Source organism: Pundamilia nyererei, unplaced genomic scaffold, assembly GCF_000239375.1.
Source record: "Pundamilia nyererei isolate P.nyererei 1_Seehausen unplaced genomic scaffold, PunNye1.0 scaffold00064, whole genome shotgun sequence".
Classification (NCBI taxonomy): domain Eukaryota; kingdom Metazoa; phylum Chordata; class Actinopteri; order Cichliformes; family Cichlidae; genus Pundamilia; species Pundamilia nyererei.
In genome coordinates, this window is record NW_005187465.1 from 1,103,726 (window position 1) to 1,121,318 (window position 17,593).

Here is a 17,593-nt window from a genome sequence, read left to right on the forward strand (position 1 = left end):
ATATATATATATATAATTTTCTGATAGACATACCTACACAGCTGCACACAGATTCAAAAGGAGGTGAGCAGTGTACTATAGCAGCTGAACCTGAATGCAGATTCTGGCAGGAAGTGATGACAGAAAAAAGAGGAAAACAAAAATACACGCAAACACACACACACACAGGCGTGTGAAGGTGCTGATCATCTGAGATTTCCATTTGTTCTTAATTTGTGGAGCAGGCGTGAGTGCAGCTGGTCCTTTCAGATGTATTACGTAAACTTGCGCTTAACTGTGGCACATTACATTCATTTGCTTATCAAGCTCTCAGTTTCCGTGGCAACAGAGATTAGTGGTTAAACACAGATAAGTAGGTGCAGTCAGATGAGGAGGGAGACACACTGCGCGCGTGTACAGCAAAGTACATTAAACACATTTTTTGTTTGCGAATTTCACACCATTTCACGTCCTTCCCTAATGACAGAACTTCCACACAGGTAGCTGCCTTTTGGTTCTGCAAAGCAGTTTTTGTTACCTTGCACCGTGCAGTGTGACAAATTCATTGAGAGAGAGAGAAGGGGGGCAGGAAAGGGAAATTTCAAGGTATTTCTCCTCCCTGGAACACCTGCACCTCGTGCATTTTGTTTTACATCACTGAGCTTAGGACAAGAAGAAGAATAAGACTGTAAGTAAAAGACCACGGTTGGTAACTGTGGGTTTTTCACCCAACCAGTTCCAGAATTCTGCATCGCTTTCAAAGTGTGAAAAGACTTAGTGTAAAGCTGGCACAGAAAACCCAAGTATTGCCAAGAACTTGTGAGACAGATGGTTGGTTTATAAAAGGAAAGGTGAGAGCGCATAGATGTGCAAAGTTATGCACCGACTGATTGGCTAAGCAGCTCTTGGACTGGCAAATGAAATGGCTATTCTTGGAGTGCCTAGATGACCGTTTCACCCAGAAAAATGAGCTAAACCTTTGTCACTGGGGATTGTTTCTTAAACACTAACCAGATATTCACAAGAGAGACTACGGTTCACTTGGATATGCCACAAAACTTGGTGTATTCCTTTAAATGCGCATTATTAAACTTTAATGGAGGCAGGCTGAACTGCAGGTGAGGAGTGTGGCTTGCCACCACGTAGCAGATGACGGGCGAGCAGCTCCCTGAGCGAGCTGTTCCGTGACACCCACGTGCTGTATAACAAGTTATGTGAACAATGCCGCGTTCCCGTGCAGGTCTTTGCACAAAGTTTTTGTGTGTGGGTGAAGCCACAGTCAGCTGGTGAGTGACAAATATCTGATACCGCTACACAGAGCACACCAACTAGACACACCAACTAGAACCGGAGCACTGCTGTGCCGTGCTCTTTGACGATTAAAAGGCATCCCCCACTGAGTCGGTGGGTTGAGTATTTTGCCGAGAAAAGTCAGGCTGAATTTCTCCCCGAGGCATTGAGAAAGGATGTCTTTGAGCGAAAGAACCAGAATTAGTAGAAATTTGTGAGGAAAGCCCATTTTGGATAAAAGATGATTTCATCCTCAAGGTAAAAGTGCAAAAGTTGTGTCCCTTTCTTTTTTTCTTACAGTTCTTATGACGCTATTACTTTTCTCGATCCTCCTACACTGACAGGTTCAAGTTTTGGCTTGGATAAAATTTGAAGTAACTGCAATTTGACTGTAATCTTTTTATTTATAATTCATGGAGCAAATGACCAGGAAACACTCGGCATTTCAATCGATTCTCCTGAGCAAATTGGACTTTTTAGTAGCTTATGTAATTTTCTGCTCCTTCCCACACTAAAATCTCTGGGGGGAAAAAAAAGCAAGCAGTAAATTGCAACATATGATGCCGGTGAATCATACACAAGTGTCATTACATAACATTTAGAACTAGAATATTAGGGCACATCGAGGAGACGTCACAAGATTTATATTTAGTAGCGTGCCTGACAATACCTTTGACTCTCCCTCCCTGTATGGCACTGAGTCAGAGAAGGATGGGTCGGTAATTTGAGAGGCGCGAACACAGATGATGCGCATAGTGAAAAGGATTTATGCTCGAAAAGCAACTAATCTTAATTCTATCTTTGAGAAAATTGCTGCAATAAATCCACGTTCTCCTGTGCGGTACGGAGCACATGCAGTGCATTTCTGTTGCCTCCTCTTCTCTAGCCTTTTTTGATCATCACTCTTTTCCCTGTTGTCACTCTCAATCCACTTCCTATTTCTACAGACCTTTTTTTTGTGTCCTTTTTGCCTCCTTCACCCCTGTAATCCCTCTCTCGGTCCTCTCTCCCAGCCTCCTCTTTCCTTTATCTCATTTTACCTCCTCCCCCCCATCCCTCCCACTCTGCTCACTCTACTCCTCCCTGCTCTCTGCTCTGTAGCTTACCTTCTGCCCTCTTCTTCAGCACTTTCGAGGCTTCCCTAGTTAGTGCCTTTTTTCCTCCAATGAATTATACATTTGACAAGATGTAGTCAAAGTCAGCATCTTCGCGTGCGCTTGATTGGTTTCATGTATGGCTACATCTGACATGAGCATCTTCTTCCCTGGATTTGGTTTTACCACTCACATTTTTTTCAGTCTATATAAATATTTATATAATGTGGATGTGTGTTTATTGTGTGTGCGTGTGTGTCTGTGCGCTTTCAAGGATAAAAAGCTTATGGCTGCTGTATCTTACGCTAGCCCCGAGAGTCTCCAAAATGGAGTTACAGTATAAGCTAAACCCCTCTGCTCGCAAGTCCTTTCGAGCCTCCTCAATATTTTTTCAAGTCATCCACCTTAACAAGCGCCCATTCACCATACCGTGTGATGCCAGTATGAATGTGTGCAGCAGTGTGTGCTGTGTGTCAGGATTAGTGATCCAGTGGAGAGCTCAGATGATCTCCACTCAAGGGCATGAACATCCATCAGGCCTTTGTATGCAGCCACAGAGACACTGATCCTGCCAAGTGTCTCCCAGGGCACAGTGTGCGAAGCAGAGCTTGCCCCAGTGCAAGACCGATGCCACGACTGCACTGTGCTGAGGGTCTCTGCTGGTCAGTTAAAAAGCACAGCAGAACAAATTTGTAGCTGTATAGAGACGGACAATTTATTTATTTATTTCCCCCTTCGATTGCTCTGTCGTTATTTCTGCTCAAATGACAGCTTGCTTTTGTGCTTGAGATGAAATACTGGAAAAAAATTCAGGGGTTAGCCATGATCTCCGTTCGTCTTTATGTATGTATTGCACCACTCACCCACACGTTCATTTGTTTTACCAAAAGAAAGCCACGTACACCTACATGATCAGACAGAATGCATGCAAGCTGTGGAGCATTTCGCTCTAGTGCAAGTAGCTTTTGCACTGTGGATTGAAGCCTTGCTCAATTTAAAACTATGAATTTTTTGCCAATAAAACCCATTAGATTCAAATAAAGAGGAGGTATAAGATCACCGCTTCATATATTTGTATAATAATAATAATTATAACTAAGAAAGTCAAAATGCTTCATGTTAAGTTTTTTCCCCCCAAATCGTATGCCCATCAGTTGCCTTGTTTCACTATCTTAAGCCTGCAGAGTCAACACTGGTGAGGGCTCACTTCATGTATGAGTATATTTCAGCTCCTTTATGATGCTCATCATCCCCACCAGGCGCTTTAGCCAGCAAGAAGGCTGTTAAGAGCTTCTCTTTGTCAAATGCACACAGCACAATCTGTGCTCCTGCTTCTGCTGCTTCACTCTGCTCCACTGTTTCTTACGGTGAGAGAATGAGCAAAGCCTCATCCTTTCTTTTGAACTCAAATGGTTTGGTGCATTAGGTGGATATTCTGGTAGGGTAGATGCTCAGTCTGTGTCTTTAGTGCTTTTCTAGTTTCTCCTTTGAGCTTCATTTTGGGCAGATGGCTACTTCTTTTGATTTAATAGGGCGATGTAAAGTTAAACAGTGAACACGTATTTAAGCAACCTTTCCATTTTGTGCACTAAGAGTGCCACCTCCAAGGGTCTGATGCTCATTTTCATTGTTTTGGCTGTCAGAATCATCGTCCATCCTCAAATTGTCCACATGACAGATGACAAATTAGATATATCATTGCTTGTTTGGGTTGGACACTTTGTCATTTCACATTGAGCGAGAAGGCTAATGGGGAGCCGTGAGCCTGCTACGGTAGACCGTAAGGAGGGCAGTGGCTGTCAGCTATACCGCTCCGTTCTGAGCAAACAAGAAACACAACAAAGTGTCGTGGCAACCTGGAAAATTCAAAATCAATAGCAATGAGAGTGTACATCTAATGATGTTGATAGAGTCGATAGAGGAGGCTCTGTCATCCTCATTAGGGTCAAGGAGGGTCAGGTTGTCGCTGGATCCTTATGTAATGACACATTATGCCCACATTGTAGGCTTTTTAGTTAGAGATCATATAACTAGCATGTCATATGTGGGGAAAAGAGGAAGGTCAAATAAAAGTGACGAAAACAAGAAAGCCAAGCTGATATCATTGATGTGGACTTGCAACAGTTTTGAAAGCAGGATCTTAATTTCTTAGAGAGCTGATTTTCTTTTTCTTTTTTTTTTTGTAATACAGCACACAATGACATCTTGTGGCACATTAAAAAACTACAGCAAAGAAGCTCATGACAGTCTGATTAAGGAGTATTCATACACATTTCACATGCCAGTACCCTACATATGTGAAGCTCGGATGCTGCATTGGTCCATGCCAAAAATATATATATATATACACACACACACACCTACACACACACACATTTGTATATATCTATATATGCATGTAGGGCCCTGTGTGTTTCCTCATAATTTATAGGGAGCATCTGAATTACTGTATCAGTGATTCATGAGCAGTCCCCCTGTCACAGGCACTCACATTCACAACAATCTCATCTGAAATTCAGGTCACGATTTTGGGGGTTTCGAACCTCCTGCCTGGCAAAGAGCACAAGACTGAACAGAGTGCAAGTCAAATTCGAATTATATGCTTAGTAACCCTAATGATAGACCTCGCTGCCTACATGTGTGGCTTTGGCCCTGAGTAGACACGGCACACGACGTGAACTAATGACGCTATGAGAGTTCAGACGTAGTGACACCCAGCACAGTAACGCACAAGTGCACATATTTTCTCTGATTTGTTTGTCTCTGGCTTTGTATCTTCATGTTCCTCTTATAGGTGATGTCAGTTGCCTAGCAACCAAGCAATCAGGGCCCGATTGTTGCCATGACAACGTGGCAGGGGTATCATCATGGAGAGAATAGAGATGAAAGGAGGAAGGGAGGGAGAGAGGAGAGAACGGGAGAGATAGAGAGAGATACGGAGAGAGAGAGAGAGACCTGCCATTGAAGGGTGTTGATAATGTGAAGCCCACAGTGTGCAGGTAGGAGGATGACCTCTGTGTAGGCGCCGGCAGAGGATGCTCATGAATGCAGAGAATAGAAAATTAATGTTTGGTCTTATGTGGCTGGATTCGCGGGTTACACAGCATTTAACACTCTTCTAACGGGCTTCACTCCAGATGGAAATGTCACGATGTGCTTGAGTTGTCTTTAGTTACAGAGAGCGAAGCCGCGCAGAAGCCACAGCTCACTGTGTTGCTGAGATCCAGAGGGCTGTGGGCCTAACCTCTGCAGGTGTCATAACCCATCCATCACCCAACAGCCATCCACTGTAAAACAGTCCAGTGGGGTCATGGTGCATTTTACTCTGTTTATTCCCCAACCAAATTTTGCCCCCCCCCCCTAATATAGCCATATAGCTGAAAGACATAAAAAGAGACACAGCTGAAGTGCAATTTATGATGACAACTAAGCCTGGAAAGGAGTTATATTTAGTTAAAAATTTGGGCAATAGCGACTGATCAAAGACCACTCAAGTTTGTCTGAGATAAAAGCTTGAATGGCTACTACATAATAACAATTGGACAAGCATCAGCTGTTATTAGCGATATCAGTATTTTGCATTAAGTCACGATGCATTCCTTAGAGAAAAGTTGTCTTACTCATTCATTGTTGACTTTATTAATGTGCAGCTTCTGGCTAAAGGGTGACGATACTGCTTCTAGTATACCTGTAGACAAGATTGTGATGTGGATAGAGGAGTGTAAGTTATTACTTAAGAATTTGTACAGTTTGATAGAGTGTCTAATGCTTACGTAAGAAACAGTATTTGCTATGGCTATATACAGAAAACAGACAGTATAAAAAAAATATATCTAGAAACACGCTTCTTAAAGCAATCTCCAGGTCTTTGTGATGTGAAATGACTGATAAGATAAACATGAATTTGCTCATGTATCCTTGCGTAGGGATATGGGTATCAAAAAAAATTGTTTTAAAGTAAAAATACATTCTCATAACACCAGCCATGCAATTTACCAGTTATCACTGTGCTAGGCTATTGTGAAGTGATAAGGTGAGGAAGTATCACAGGCTATATTAAGATGCTATTTGCACCTAAAGTGAAAATTGTGATAAAAAAAAAATCCTTTATATAGAAAGAGACCTGAGCATTCAGACAACAATGCTGGCAGCTACTCTAAAGGTACAAATTACACAGACTCATCTGTCCCACCTAGGAGTATTTGTAATTAAATCAGCTTTCATGTTAGAGTTTAAAAAGCTACAACACTAAGGGAAGGTCCGATTCATTTTAACCTTTAGAGGTAAAGAGCTGAACGTCATTTACCGCATCTCATATTTGACACACATCTTCAACAACTTCGGTGATCAGCACCCAAATATTTTTGCTACATGTCTATTATTAAATTTTATGTGCTTTATTAATTGATGCTATTGCAATTTAAAGAAACTAGGCTTCATCGCTGCAAATTCAACAAAATGTTGGATCGCTGATTTTACAGCTTGCCGTGCACCAGTTGATTTCACTGTGGCAAAAGTTGTTACTATCCAATAAAAATATAAATATTCAACTTTAAAAAAATATTTTAAAAAAACAGATATTCTCTTTAGAAAGCAAAACTGGAAGCTGAAAGCAGAAAATGTTGGTATTTTTTCTTGCCTATATAAGAAGGGATTAGCTGGTTATCAACTTGCTGTCAGCTATTTGACCAAATAAACCTTCAAAGTGTTCAGTCCCCGTGTAACAGCGGTGACATGGACATTTTTTCACTTCCCTAAAACATTCTAAACCTGCGTGAGCTTATTTACTCATTTATTTTATCTTCCGTGCTAAGCACATTGAGATTGCGTGCAATGCAATGAGCTATCTAGAAACAATTGCTATTGCCGTTAAAAGAGTGGAGGTGAAGGTGTACCCAGAGAGTTCACATTTGCGTCAAACGCGCTCTCACGTTAGGTGACGTCTGTGTGCTTAATGGTGAGGCAAAGAGGGAGCAAAGAGCAGAGTGAGTGGAAGCATACTGTAAAAAGGAAAAAAAAAACAACCCAAAAATCATAGAAAAATAATATAAAAGGTTGTCTCTCTGCCTGTATGTCCCCTTCCCCCTTCCCTCCCTCCCTCACCGGCGGTGGCAAACATATTTTCTGAGTCACGGCTGGAGCAGGCAGCCGGTCGTCTCTTTTCCGACCCTTGCCTTTAACACCAAGATACATCCAACACCAACAACTCTCTGCTTCCAGGAAAACTCTCTCTCTCTTCGTCTGCTACGACACCCCCCTCCCCCCCTTCCCTCACTCCCCCTCCCTCTTTTTTTTATTCCCCCTTCCCCAGCCTCCCATCTTTCTCTCTCTCCCTCTCTCTCTCTTTCCTTTTCTCCCCATCTCTCTCCTCCTCTACTGCGGGTGTCTGGGAGGCTGTTTTTCCTCTGTCTCTTGCTCATGAAGGGCCGCACTAAGCTCCCTTCTCTCTGTCCGTGTGTGGTAGGTAAATTCACCTCTCTGTTTGTGTCGTTCTTCTCCTTCCATCCCTCTGTTGCTGCCTCTGTTTTGCATGTTAGCTCAAAGTCTGCTAGTCGTTCTGGCAGGCTTAGGGGAGGTCTCTACCTACATCTGTGCATACTGCATTGAACATGCTTGTAATCTGCTCCAGTGTCATGGATTAATCAAAAAATATGTGTCTGAGGAATTTTTTATTTATTTTTTGCTCTCCTTGTACGTGTGCTCTGGGTAGGTTTAATCATCCAGTTTGGGTATTACGTATGAACATGGCCCGGCACGTGTGGGTGTGTATGTACCAGTGAGCATGTTTCGAAATGCAGAAAGAGTGAAACTCTAGCAGACTTGTTGATTAAAGCATTACAGATTCATGCATGCATGTCTTTTATTCTACGTCTGGGTTGGTTCCCGCCTGTGTACGTCTGGGGATAATTCATATTCTTATGCACTTCTCTTCCCCCGAGGACTCTGGGACATTAGGCTAGTGTCCTTCTCAGATAAGGAAAATCATCCTGTTTAATCAGCTGGCATCGCTTTGAAAAAAGGTCATTTCATTTTTAGGGTTACAGTAAAGACTCGTGACCAACATCAGGTTAATGGGACACAGAGGCAAACAAATGGGTTTTCTTCTCATGTCCTGGTTACATCCCTACGTGCTGAATTACAGTTATTGAAGCAGTCGTGCAGGTTTGTGTAAAAAACAGGGCTACTCCAGCCTTAATTAGCTGACATGATGAGTCTCTACTTTGGCTGATCGAGTGTTTGGGACTAAGATGCCATTTAATGCAGTTCCACAAGCAGAATCCACTGTGTATGCACATGTATGTGTTTGTGGTCGAACAGCGCTTTGAGCTGGTCATTATGGTGTATTTGACAGGTTGGACTGCAGATTTGTAGCTCAAGTAGGTCTGATTTAGGAGAGCCATTAAATTTACGGACTTGTTGATTAGAATACGAAATGCAGTCTACACAACGTGGGGCATATATAATGTTTTTTTGTTTGTTTGTTTTAAGTGTGCCAGCATGTTGGATTTTAAAAGGAGTAGATTAAACGATAGCTTGATGCAATTTCCCTGATTTAGTGCACAAAATGTTAAAAAAATTATATACATCTCAAGAACTGGAGTTTGATGTTTTGATAACCTTTTTTATTATTATTCTTATTCTGGTTGTTTGCCTCAGTTGTCAAAGACAACAGTCAGTCAGACTGTCCTACAGGTGCACATGTGTCAGACATCAAGACATGAGTAGACCAGCCACTTCAGGTGGTCCACCATGAGATGCAAACTTCAGAAGTACTCCAGGAAAGTTTCAGAGGTTGGAATCAGTGTGCATGAGTGATGCACAGACCAAAGTATATACATATATAAAGAAATGCCTCATAATCCAGTGCATCTGTCAAACACAGCAGAAGTGGTGTTATTGATTGGATGTGTAGCACTGCTGGTGGAGTCGCTTGATGATTTTGCTTCTAATTGCAGCAGTGCGGTGATCAGTACATACATTAAGACTCCTCAGATCCAAAGGATCGCATTAGAACACGAGGAACAATGATCCAGCAGCAAGGCAGTCTTAAACATTCACCAAAAGCAATTTAGGAGGAGTCATGAACTTGACCTGGAGTTCAATTGAGATCCCAAACAAGCAAGAAGTGAAGATGGCTGCAATCCAGGAGGACCAGAGCATCATGTAGGCGTGTGATCGGGCAGTTGTCTGCATGACAAATTTAGTTAAACTGGTTTGATCACATTAGGGGACCATATTTGAAAATGGTTGCAGCCTCTACATAGTTTACTTTATGTGGATGTCACTGCCCTGATATTGAACTGAAAATGACGCTGGGCCTCAGATACCATAGAGGTAGCATGCGTGAAGAGCCAACTTTGCTCCAGGTAGCAGAAACAAAGTGAAAATACAACTTCTCCATGCCAGTGCACGCCACCACATGTTTCAACATCATGCTATTTCATTGTCTTATTTCATCACCTTGTACAGCTTTCTAATGGGTTTGCTGGGCCATGACTGGCCAGGTGATCTACTCCATCATAGCTCAAACAGGATGCTGATGGGAGAGCAGATTTCTGTCGTATGTTTTTCCTTTCGTTGTTAGTAAAATTTTACGAGGTCCGACTCGTTTGTGAGTTTACTACCTCTGCTCAACCAGTCGCTCTTTGTATGATTATGAAATGTGTCTTTGCAGCAGTTGTTTTGCACATTTGCACCGAGCATGATTATACTAATGACAACTGACCGTGACAACCGAGACTGAAGTTATCACGTATTTCCAAAAATCAGAAAGTATAAAAATGATCACCTCCTTTTACTGTTAGTCCTCATTCTGTTTAGAGCAATGGTGATAATATCTCTTGAACTAAACACTGCTTGCTAGATAACACAGAAGACACTTACAGCAAAGTGATAATTACTATGTTCGCTTAAGACACTGCTAGTCGGGCAGCTTTCTACCGTTATTTTAGGAAACTGTTCAGCTTGTCATAAAGATCTATGCTGGCCGTTCAAACTACGCCTACCAGCCACAACATTAAAACCTAATATTATGTGGAGCCCCCTAGCGCCAATAAAACAGCTCTGAACCATCTGTGATTGCAGGTACCAGGATATTAGCTGTAGATCAATTAAGTCCTGTGAGTTGTAAAGTGGATCATATTAGTTTTTCCCACATATCTAACAGATGTTTGAGCAGGACTGACATGTGGAGAATTACAGGACAAGTTAAAGCTCTTTGTTAGGTTCTTTATTACAGTTGAAAGATGCTGTCTTTGCTATAAAGGTCTGCTATAATGGCCTGCAACAGTGTTTAGGCAGGTAGTGCATTTCATGCAGCAAACATCCTCATGAATGCCAGGACCCAAGCTTTTCCAGGAGCACACTGACCAGAGAATCATGCTGCTTCTGACATCTGCCTGCCATGTGCATGCACCCAGCTCTCACCATGATGTGCAACAGAACATGATTCATCAGACAAGGCCATCTTCTTTCACTGCGTAACTTCTGATGCTCCAGTGTAAGGGATCTCAGCAGTGGACGGGGGTTAGCATGGGCCTTCTGGCAAACCGGTGGCCATACAGCCACATACTCATGTACCGCAACCAGCTTTAACTCTGTAACACCAAGTTATTGTGATCTCAACATCATTACACTGATGTTTTTTTGTTGTTTTTTTAATTTGTCAGAAGGTTCAATAAACAGTTTGAACAGGTTTAAATAGAAAAATTACATTTTTTTGGCAATTATTTCATATTTCAGGCTTTGCAGGGTCACAATTTCTAGCAATTTCAGCTCAGGATATCAACCCATCAGTTAGCCTTTGCTCCCTATGTGCATCTGTGAGGTTCGGACACCTATGCCCCTGAAGACAGTTCACATATTTTACTTCCTTAGACACGTTTTATAGGGAATTACCACTCCAGATGAGCTGACCGGGTCAAAATCATTTGAATCCTTATACATCAGCTTAAGGTTAAAGGCATGTTCACTAGCTGCATACCATATTCCACCCTGTAACAGGTGCAGCCAACAAAATAACAAAATAATGTAACAAAATAACTGGTTGCATTCACTTTACTTGCCAGGGGATTTAATATTATGTCTGATCTGTATGTATTTGAGTGCTATTCATAAGAAACTGGTATTTTCTTGTCTATTCATAAGAAATTAGTGTTTTCCTGCCTACAGTAGCAGCCTGTACCAGTAAACATATGTCAGTTCAGTAACCACAACCATAAAAGACCCTCATATCAATTTTGCATTCTGATTACTGCTAACAGCTTCGTCTAGCAGTCCCAGTCTTCAAAACCCATCCCCTGCGGCACACCTATGAACTCCTTTATTCAAATGGGAGTGGTGGGAAAATGGAGCATAAATATATCCAGTTAGATTTACCTGGCAGGTTGGTTCCCGGGGGCTGTTCTGTTTTAATCATCTTGGTTAGAAGCTGTTCCATGGCTGACCAGACTGACGTCCTGCTGAGCACACTACTTGCAGAGCCAAAGCAGCGCGTGGTGCCGTCTTTTGTTGCATTTCTTCAGAGGGGGATCCAAAAGAAATCTACTTTTACTCTGACAGTCTGTCAAAAGTATAAATGAATGCGTACACACAACAAATGCGGAGTTGTGTTGCCACGGTGTGGTTCTGTGCTCCAGCGCAATTTATTCAGTTCCATTCGATACAGTGTTACAATATGCAATGAAAAGTATTACCCATTAAATGAACTCCTGTGAGTCCTGGCCATGGTCATGCTAAAAAACTTACAAAACACAACAAAGCAAATTTCACATCTAATTATAGACTAAGCTGCATTCACACCCCTAGGCAAAGAAAATTAAACTAGCCTAAACTAAACTGTAGTCTTCTTCCATCTGCTGTTACAAAAATAGTTCAGTGAGGAGAGAGCCTTGCTTCTGCAGTTACCACAGAAACCATGGCAAGGTTCGTCAGCTCTATGGAAACACCACATGAAGAGAAGCACATGGAAACACTACTCACATGAGATCACTCCATGAAAAAAAGAGCTGCGTTAAAATTCCTGCGGCTGGTGTTTACTTGTTAGTGGAGAAAATAGCATTTATAAGCTTTATCGTGGTGGATGTGGCTAAGGACTTTGATATTACAAACAGGTCATGGTTTCACACAGACAGGCACAACGTATTTGCCACCAACACCTTAAAGGATACCTGATATAGTAATTTTGAGCTGCATATTTTTCCAGTCCTTGATTCTAATAGTGTAGCTTTTCATGATTCAAGTTTAAAATAATGTCTGAAACAGGCTTTTTTAGCTCTTTGTCCTTTAAGGTCCCTATCTCTTTAAGACTTCTTTCTGATTGGCTGTCCTTTGCAAACAGAAGATTTCAACAGCAGTTGGGTGGGACTTCTGCGCTCTCGTTGACATTGTGCTGCTCTTCATGATGGCTTCGACGCAGTGAAGAGCTCAACATAAAACAAGGAAAGCATGACAAATATGAAATAAGACTTATTTGATTAAAATCAAGTCTTGCAGAGTGACATATTACGTCATCAGCCAGACATTGCATTAGCATGTTCGCGGCATGGCTGCTTTAGCAAGACGACAGGCTATGGGAGGGCTTTCGGCACGTGGGTGGTGGTGTTTTACATCGGACAGATTTTAGTGCAGGTTAGAGCCTGACGTGATGATCCAGATGATCTTTTATGCGCATCTTTTCACATTAAGTCTCAGATGGAGGGGAGGGCAGCAGGCAAAGGATCGTCTCTGTACTGTGGATGGCACACTGCTGTTTGTGTTTAGTGTGGGAGGAGGCACAGCAGAACCAGAATGTAATACAGACTGTGAGGCTATGGTTGCAAAGAATTGGACCAGTAGCTGCAGTTAGACATTCTTCTCTCATCACAGGAAGAGAATTATCCGCACGCTTTTAAGATTACGACGTGACAGCGTGGATGCTCTCATCCACTTGAAGGGTGGTGCGGACAACTTCGATCCCATTTTCCCCCTTAAATAGTTCTCCCAAAAGGAGAAAAACAGTGCATTCTAGTGGCTATGTATTTTTTCTTTTAGCTTTTTGAATGTGTTGAAGGGATAATGCACGCACCATACTTCATACATAATGGATTGCTCCAAGTCAACGCTGTTGGTGATGACTCCATTTGGGCATGTAATATTTATACAGCTGGGTGAATTCGCAAGAGAGAAAACCAGGAATATCCTATCTGAAACCTAACAGTTTGCCTTTACTACAACTTTTGTGTCCTGCTGTTGCACCTGCAGGTTACCTTTAGCTTTGTGCAGCGTTGGGGTCAAAGAAAGGGTTTTGAATGATGACAACAAGTCCAGTTTAACTTTCTCTGACACTAAAGAGTAAATTCATAAAATATTACACTCAAATGCATCTCAGCTAACATTTTGCTTCTAGTAAATTAGTTTTAGCTCGCAGGCCTCTTTGATATGAAATTATGCCTGTAGATGCTGCAGGACTGTAGTCACTAAACAGAATCAGATATTCACACAGAGAACTTTCAGATATTGTTGGTTCTGTGTAGGTGTGAATACTATTATTCTCACCTTGTGTGTTTTCCTAGTCAAGAGAGCTGAGGCAGTCTCGGAGCCTCGGGAGATTCCCGGTTGTGTTTGCGTTTTGGTTCCGCTGTTCCGGTGTCAAAGCTGCTGAATGCTGGAGGTAATGGAAGGCTCAATAGTAGAGAATTGTTCTGGAAGTGTGATATACATTGGTTTTCCCCCAGTTTGCCACCTTCTGTGACAGCAGTTCTACACTTTCAGTGAATGCAAACACTAAAGCTGTAATTCCTTGTAGGTTTTGCCTCAACAAACAACTATTTAGAGAGCGGGCCCAGACAGAGCAAAACTATTTTGTCATCCATGTTTCACATGTTCTATCAGTTTATGGCTTTTTATAAAAATCTAATTGGTAGATGTTTGTTTTGATTTATTTCAGAACGGTGTATTATACAGTAATGTGGGCTTTGTAGGCTTTGGTATGGTCATGTTAACTTGGTAGTCCAAACCTATGTTTTAGAGATTTCAAGAAACAATCGGCTGCATGGTTCAAAAGAATGCAACCCACCATCATACTACAATTTCGACACCTGTAACTTGCACGTAAGCAATCCACTAAGCAGTGGATGACTATACAAGGGGATTCGATCAGACGGCAAGTATTCCCCAATTGGAGATCCCTAACAAAGTCAGCAAAGAGCACATTTGGCATTGGTCAGCTTGAAACTGTATTTTTTAAATGATTAATGCAAATATCATGTTTTCTGGAAAGCTGCAGGGAACTCACTTTAGAGGCCCTTTGTGTGATTTTTCCTTTTCCCAGATCTACAGTATAGATTTTGGAGAGATACACCAGGTTGAAATAAACCACAAATATGCTTTAATTCAAAAACAGATTATAAAGTTTGGAAAAACGGCCACAATCAACTTTATGGTGTCATTATAAATTGGTTCTGATATGGATAACATATGGAATAATTACTCTGCATACATTTACATTTGGTGAAAGGTTTGAAGCTAATATTATTGTTATTTCTGTTGGCTGGACTTACAAAATATGCTCTAATTCATAAATCTGAAATGTACGGTCTATAGGCAAAATGAAGCAAGATCAAAGTGCATTCATTGCTTTATTTAATTTTGAGATGTTTATGTATATGTAAGAGTCTAATAAATAGAAAACAGCAATAAAATTTAGCTGACTATAGTTGGCGGAGTAGGATCTATTGATCACACACATCTCAAAAACGAGGTGAGCTAATCTAAAAGCAAGGACATGCTGTGCATTTTAGATGGGGATGTGGGAAGATTAACAAAGGTATCAATGAAGACTGAATATTTACATTTTCACACAATTAAATGTAAACCAATCAGAATTTCAGCTTTGATTTTAGCTTTAATGTAAACTTTTAGCCAACCACCACAGCTAGTACGGAACATCTGGCTCTAACCTCAGGGCAGACTTAACAAGGTTTTAGCCACTCACAGCGTCAGTGAAGGGCTCTTCTCGTGAGCTCACTGTATTTCTTTAAATTCTCTGTCCATTTATGGAAGACCTGTCACGTGTCTCGCTTGTGTCACATGTAATAGTAGCATGAGACACCTGCTTTTATGAAGACAATCACCCATGACAGAAACAGTCCTGCTATAGAGCCAGTGACCAGAAAGCTGCTGGCAAGAGGACTGTTTGTTAGGGATCTGCCACCCTTTGCAGATGTTGTCATGGAAACACTCTTTTGGGGTTCTCTCTCTCTCTCTCTCTCTCTGTTTCTCTCATACAATGCAGCATTAGGATGTTAATGCTATACTCAAAACAGTTCAGGTTTCCATGTGACTCCCACGCTTACATAATACTGTAGTTGAAGGGAAAAGCCACTTACAGTATGCCATAGAAATTATACTGTGCCCATGCTACATTGTACTTATTATACAATACCTGTGTACCCATGTATTATACTGTACCTACGCTGATAATTTATGACGTTAGTCACATCAGTTTTTGTGTTAATTGCATGTTAATACACTTAAGTGTTGCATAAAATGGGTCACTTCTACTGTATATGTTGGCTATACACTACATATTAAAGATGGATGCTTCTTAGTCTGGTGGCCACTGGCCTAAGCCTCGAGTTAAGGATCTCGGTTTTCCTAAATGCTGAGTATGGCTAACTACAAAGCAGGGATAGAGCATGTTCAGATGATAATAACTTTGAAATCACATGGTAACCTCTCATAATTAATTTTATACTGCGTTAAATAAGACTTGCAACGATACCATTAACTCATCATGAAAGTGTTTATTGATGTATCAAACCACGTAAGAAATGGGCATTGTAGTCTTTTATAGTCTATGCAAACAATTCAAAGCTACCACACAGTACGCTAGCAAAGTAGCCAATAAAGTCAGCAGTTTTGTTTTGCCTTTGAACCAAAGCTACACAAAAAATAATCCATGATTTGTGAATTATGCGCGTGTAAATTGCTACCAGATGTCCCCACTGGTCATAAGAAAGAAAGCAGGTTTCAAGGATTTCTGCCTTCCAGATCTGAAACCTCCATGTCTATGTACAATTTATAGTTATACTTAAAAAGAAGGGGGAAAAAAGACATTTCTATGTCTACATATTTTTAATGAAAGCCTTGAGAGGAATCCCAGGCATTCCTGGGTTGTTTATTTGGAGGTTTCTCTATTAGGAGAGAAAGAATAGAAAATAGTTCATGTCTTTTTCTTTCTTTTTCTTGCCAATGATATATAATTTAGACCTGTGATATGAAGGCTAATTTGAACCAAACTGAAATGAGACAGACTTCTGATTAGATGATTAGTTATTGATATTGTGACAGTACTCTTTAAAGAAAGTTACTTTCAGAAGGTGGAGTATTGCCAGGGGAACACAAACACACATAAAAACTGTGTGGATGTAATTCAAGTGGAGGAGTAGAGGAAAACGCGTGGACTACCCTTGTGTAATTTTGAAGAGGTGGCCTACTAAAAGTCTGTTACTCACAATCTTTTCCAGTATACAGTCGGCAATGTGAACTATCAAAGGGCATTCACCGCTGCAATCGAGGACAGACTTTCAGTTATTATGTGCATAAATATATATACATTTCCATACATACAGAGTACTAAAAGACAAATGTGAAGCAAGCAAAGACTCAGATGACTTATAAAACAGAGCATTTATGTGATCAAGGATTCTCTGCTTATGTTGATGATTACTCCCTGAATCACATGACCAAACTAGAAACTTTTAATTTCTACACACGTCTTTTTCGGTCATTGAGAGAGTTAACTCTAAAAGAAAAAACATCTTTAAGCAGCTGGCACTATATTCTAATTCACACTGTGCTGTAATGACCTCCCCATGAAGATCTGTGATAAACCTGCTGATGTCTTTAGCACACTGGATATCTCCAGCTCTATAGGTGGGAGATAAGGGTTTTAAAATATATATATCAGCAGCACACTGGGATATCTGGAACGGTTTCTGTGTTCGATTTAACGCTGACGTCACCCGGGAGCATTGAGCCCTGCGCCGCAGTCGGTCCTGAGATGAATGCACAATATTCAAATCTTCCCTACCTGGTTCTCTCACTCCACCCTGTGGGCTCACCATGCCAGCACAATCCCACGAAGGAGTGGAGACCATCAAAATACCAAATGAATGAAATGAAAAACACATTCATGTTGTGACAGCTGTAAAGTGTGTGTGTGTGTGTGTGTGTGTGTGTGTGTGTGT

General features: G+C 41.2%; 1 protein-coding gene across 2 annotated transcripts in view; it reads left to right on the forward strand.

Moving 5' to 3' along the window:
- dlg4a (discs, large homolog 4a (Drosophila)) overlaps positions 1–17,593 on the forward strand; it is a 60,662-nt gene that overhangs the window by 1,028 nt on the left and 42,041 nt on the right. The window contains exon 1 of one of the 2 annotated variants that reach the window (XM_005735445.1): positions 7,748–7,823. The exons of the other annotated variant lie outside the window; for it this stretch is intronic. Within the exon in view, the coding sequence (XP_005735502.1) occupies positions 7,782–7,823 (42 nt within the window). The 5' untranslated portion in view covers positions 7,748–7,781. Of the gene's footprint in view, positions 1–7,747; positions 7,824–17,593 lie in introns of those variants that run through there. 2 annotated transcript variants of the gene reach the window in all.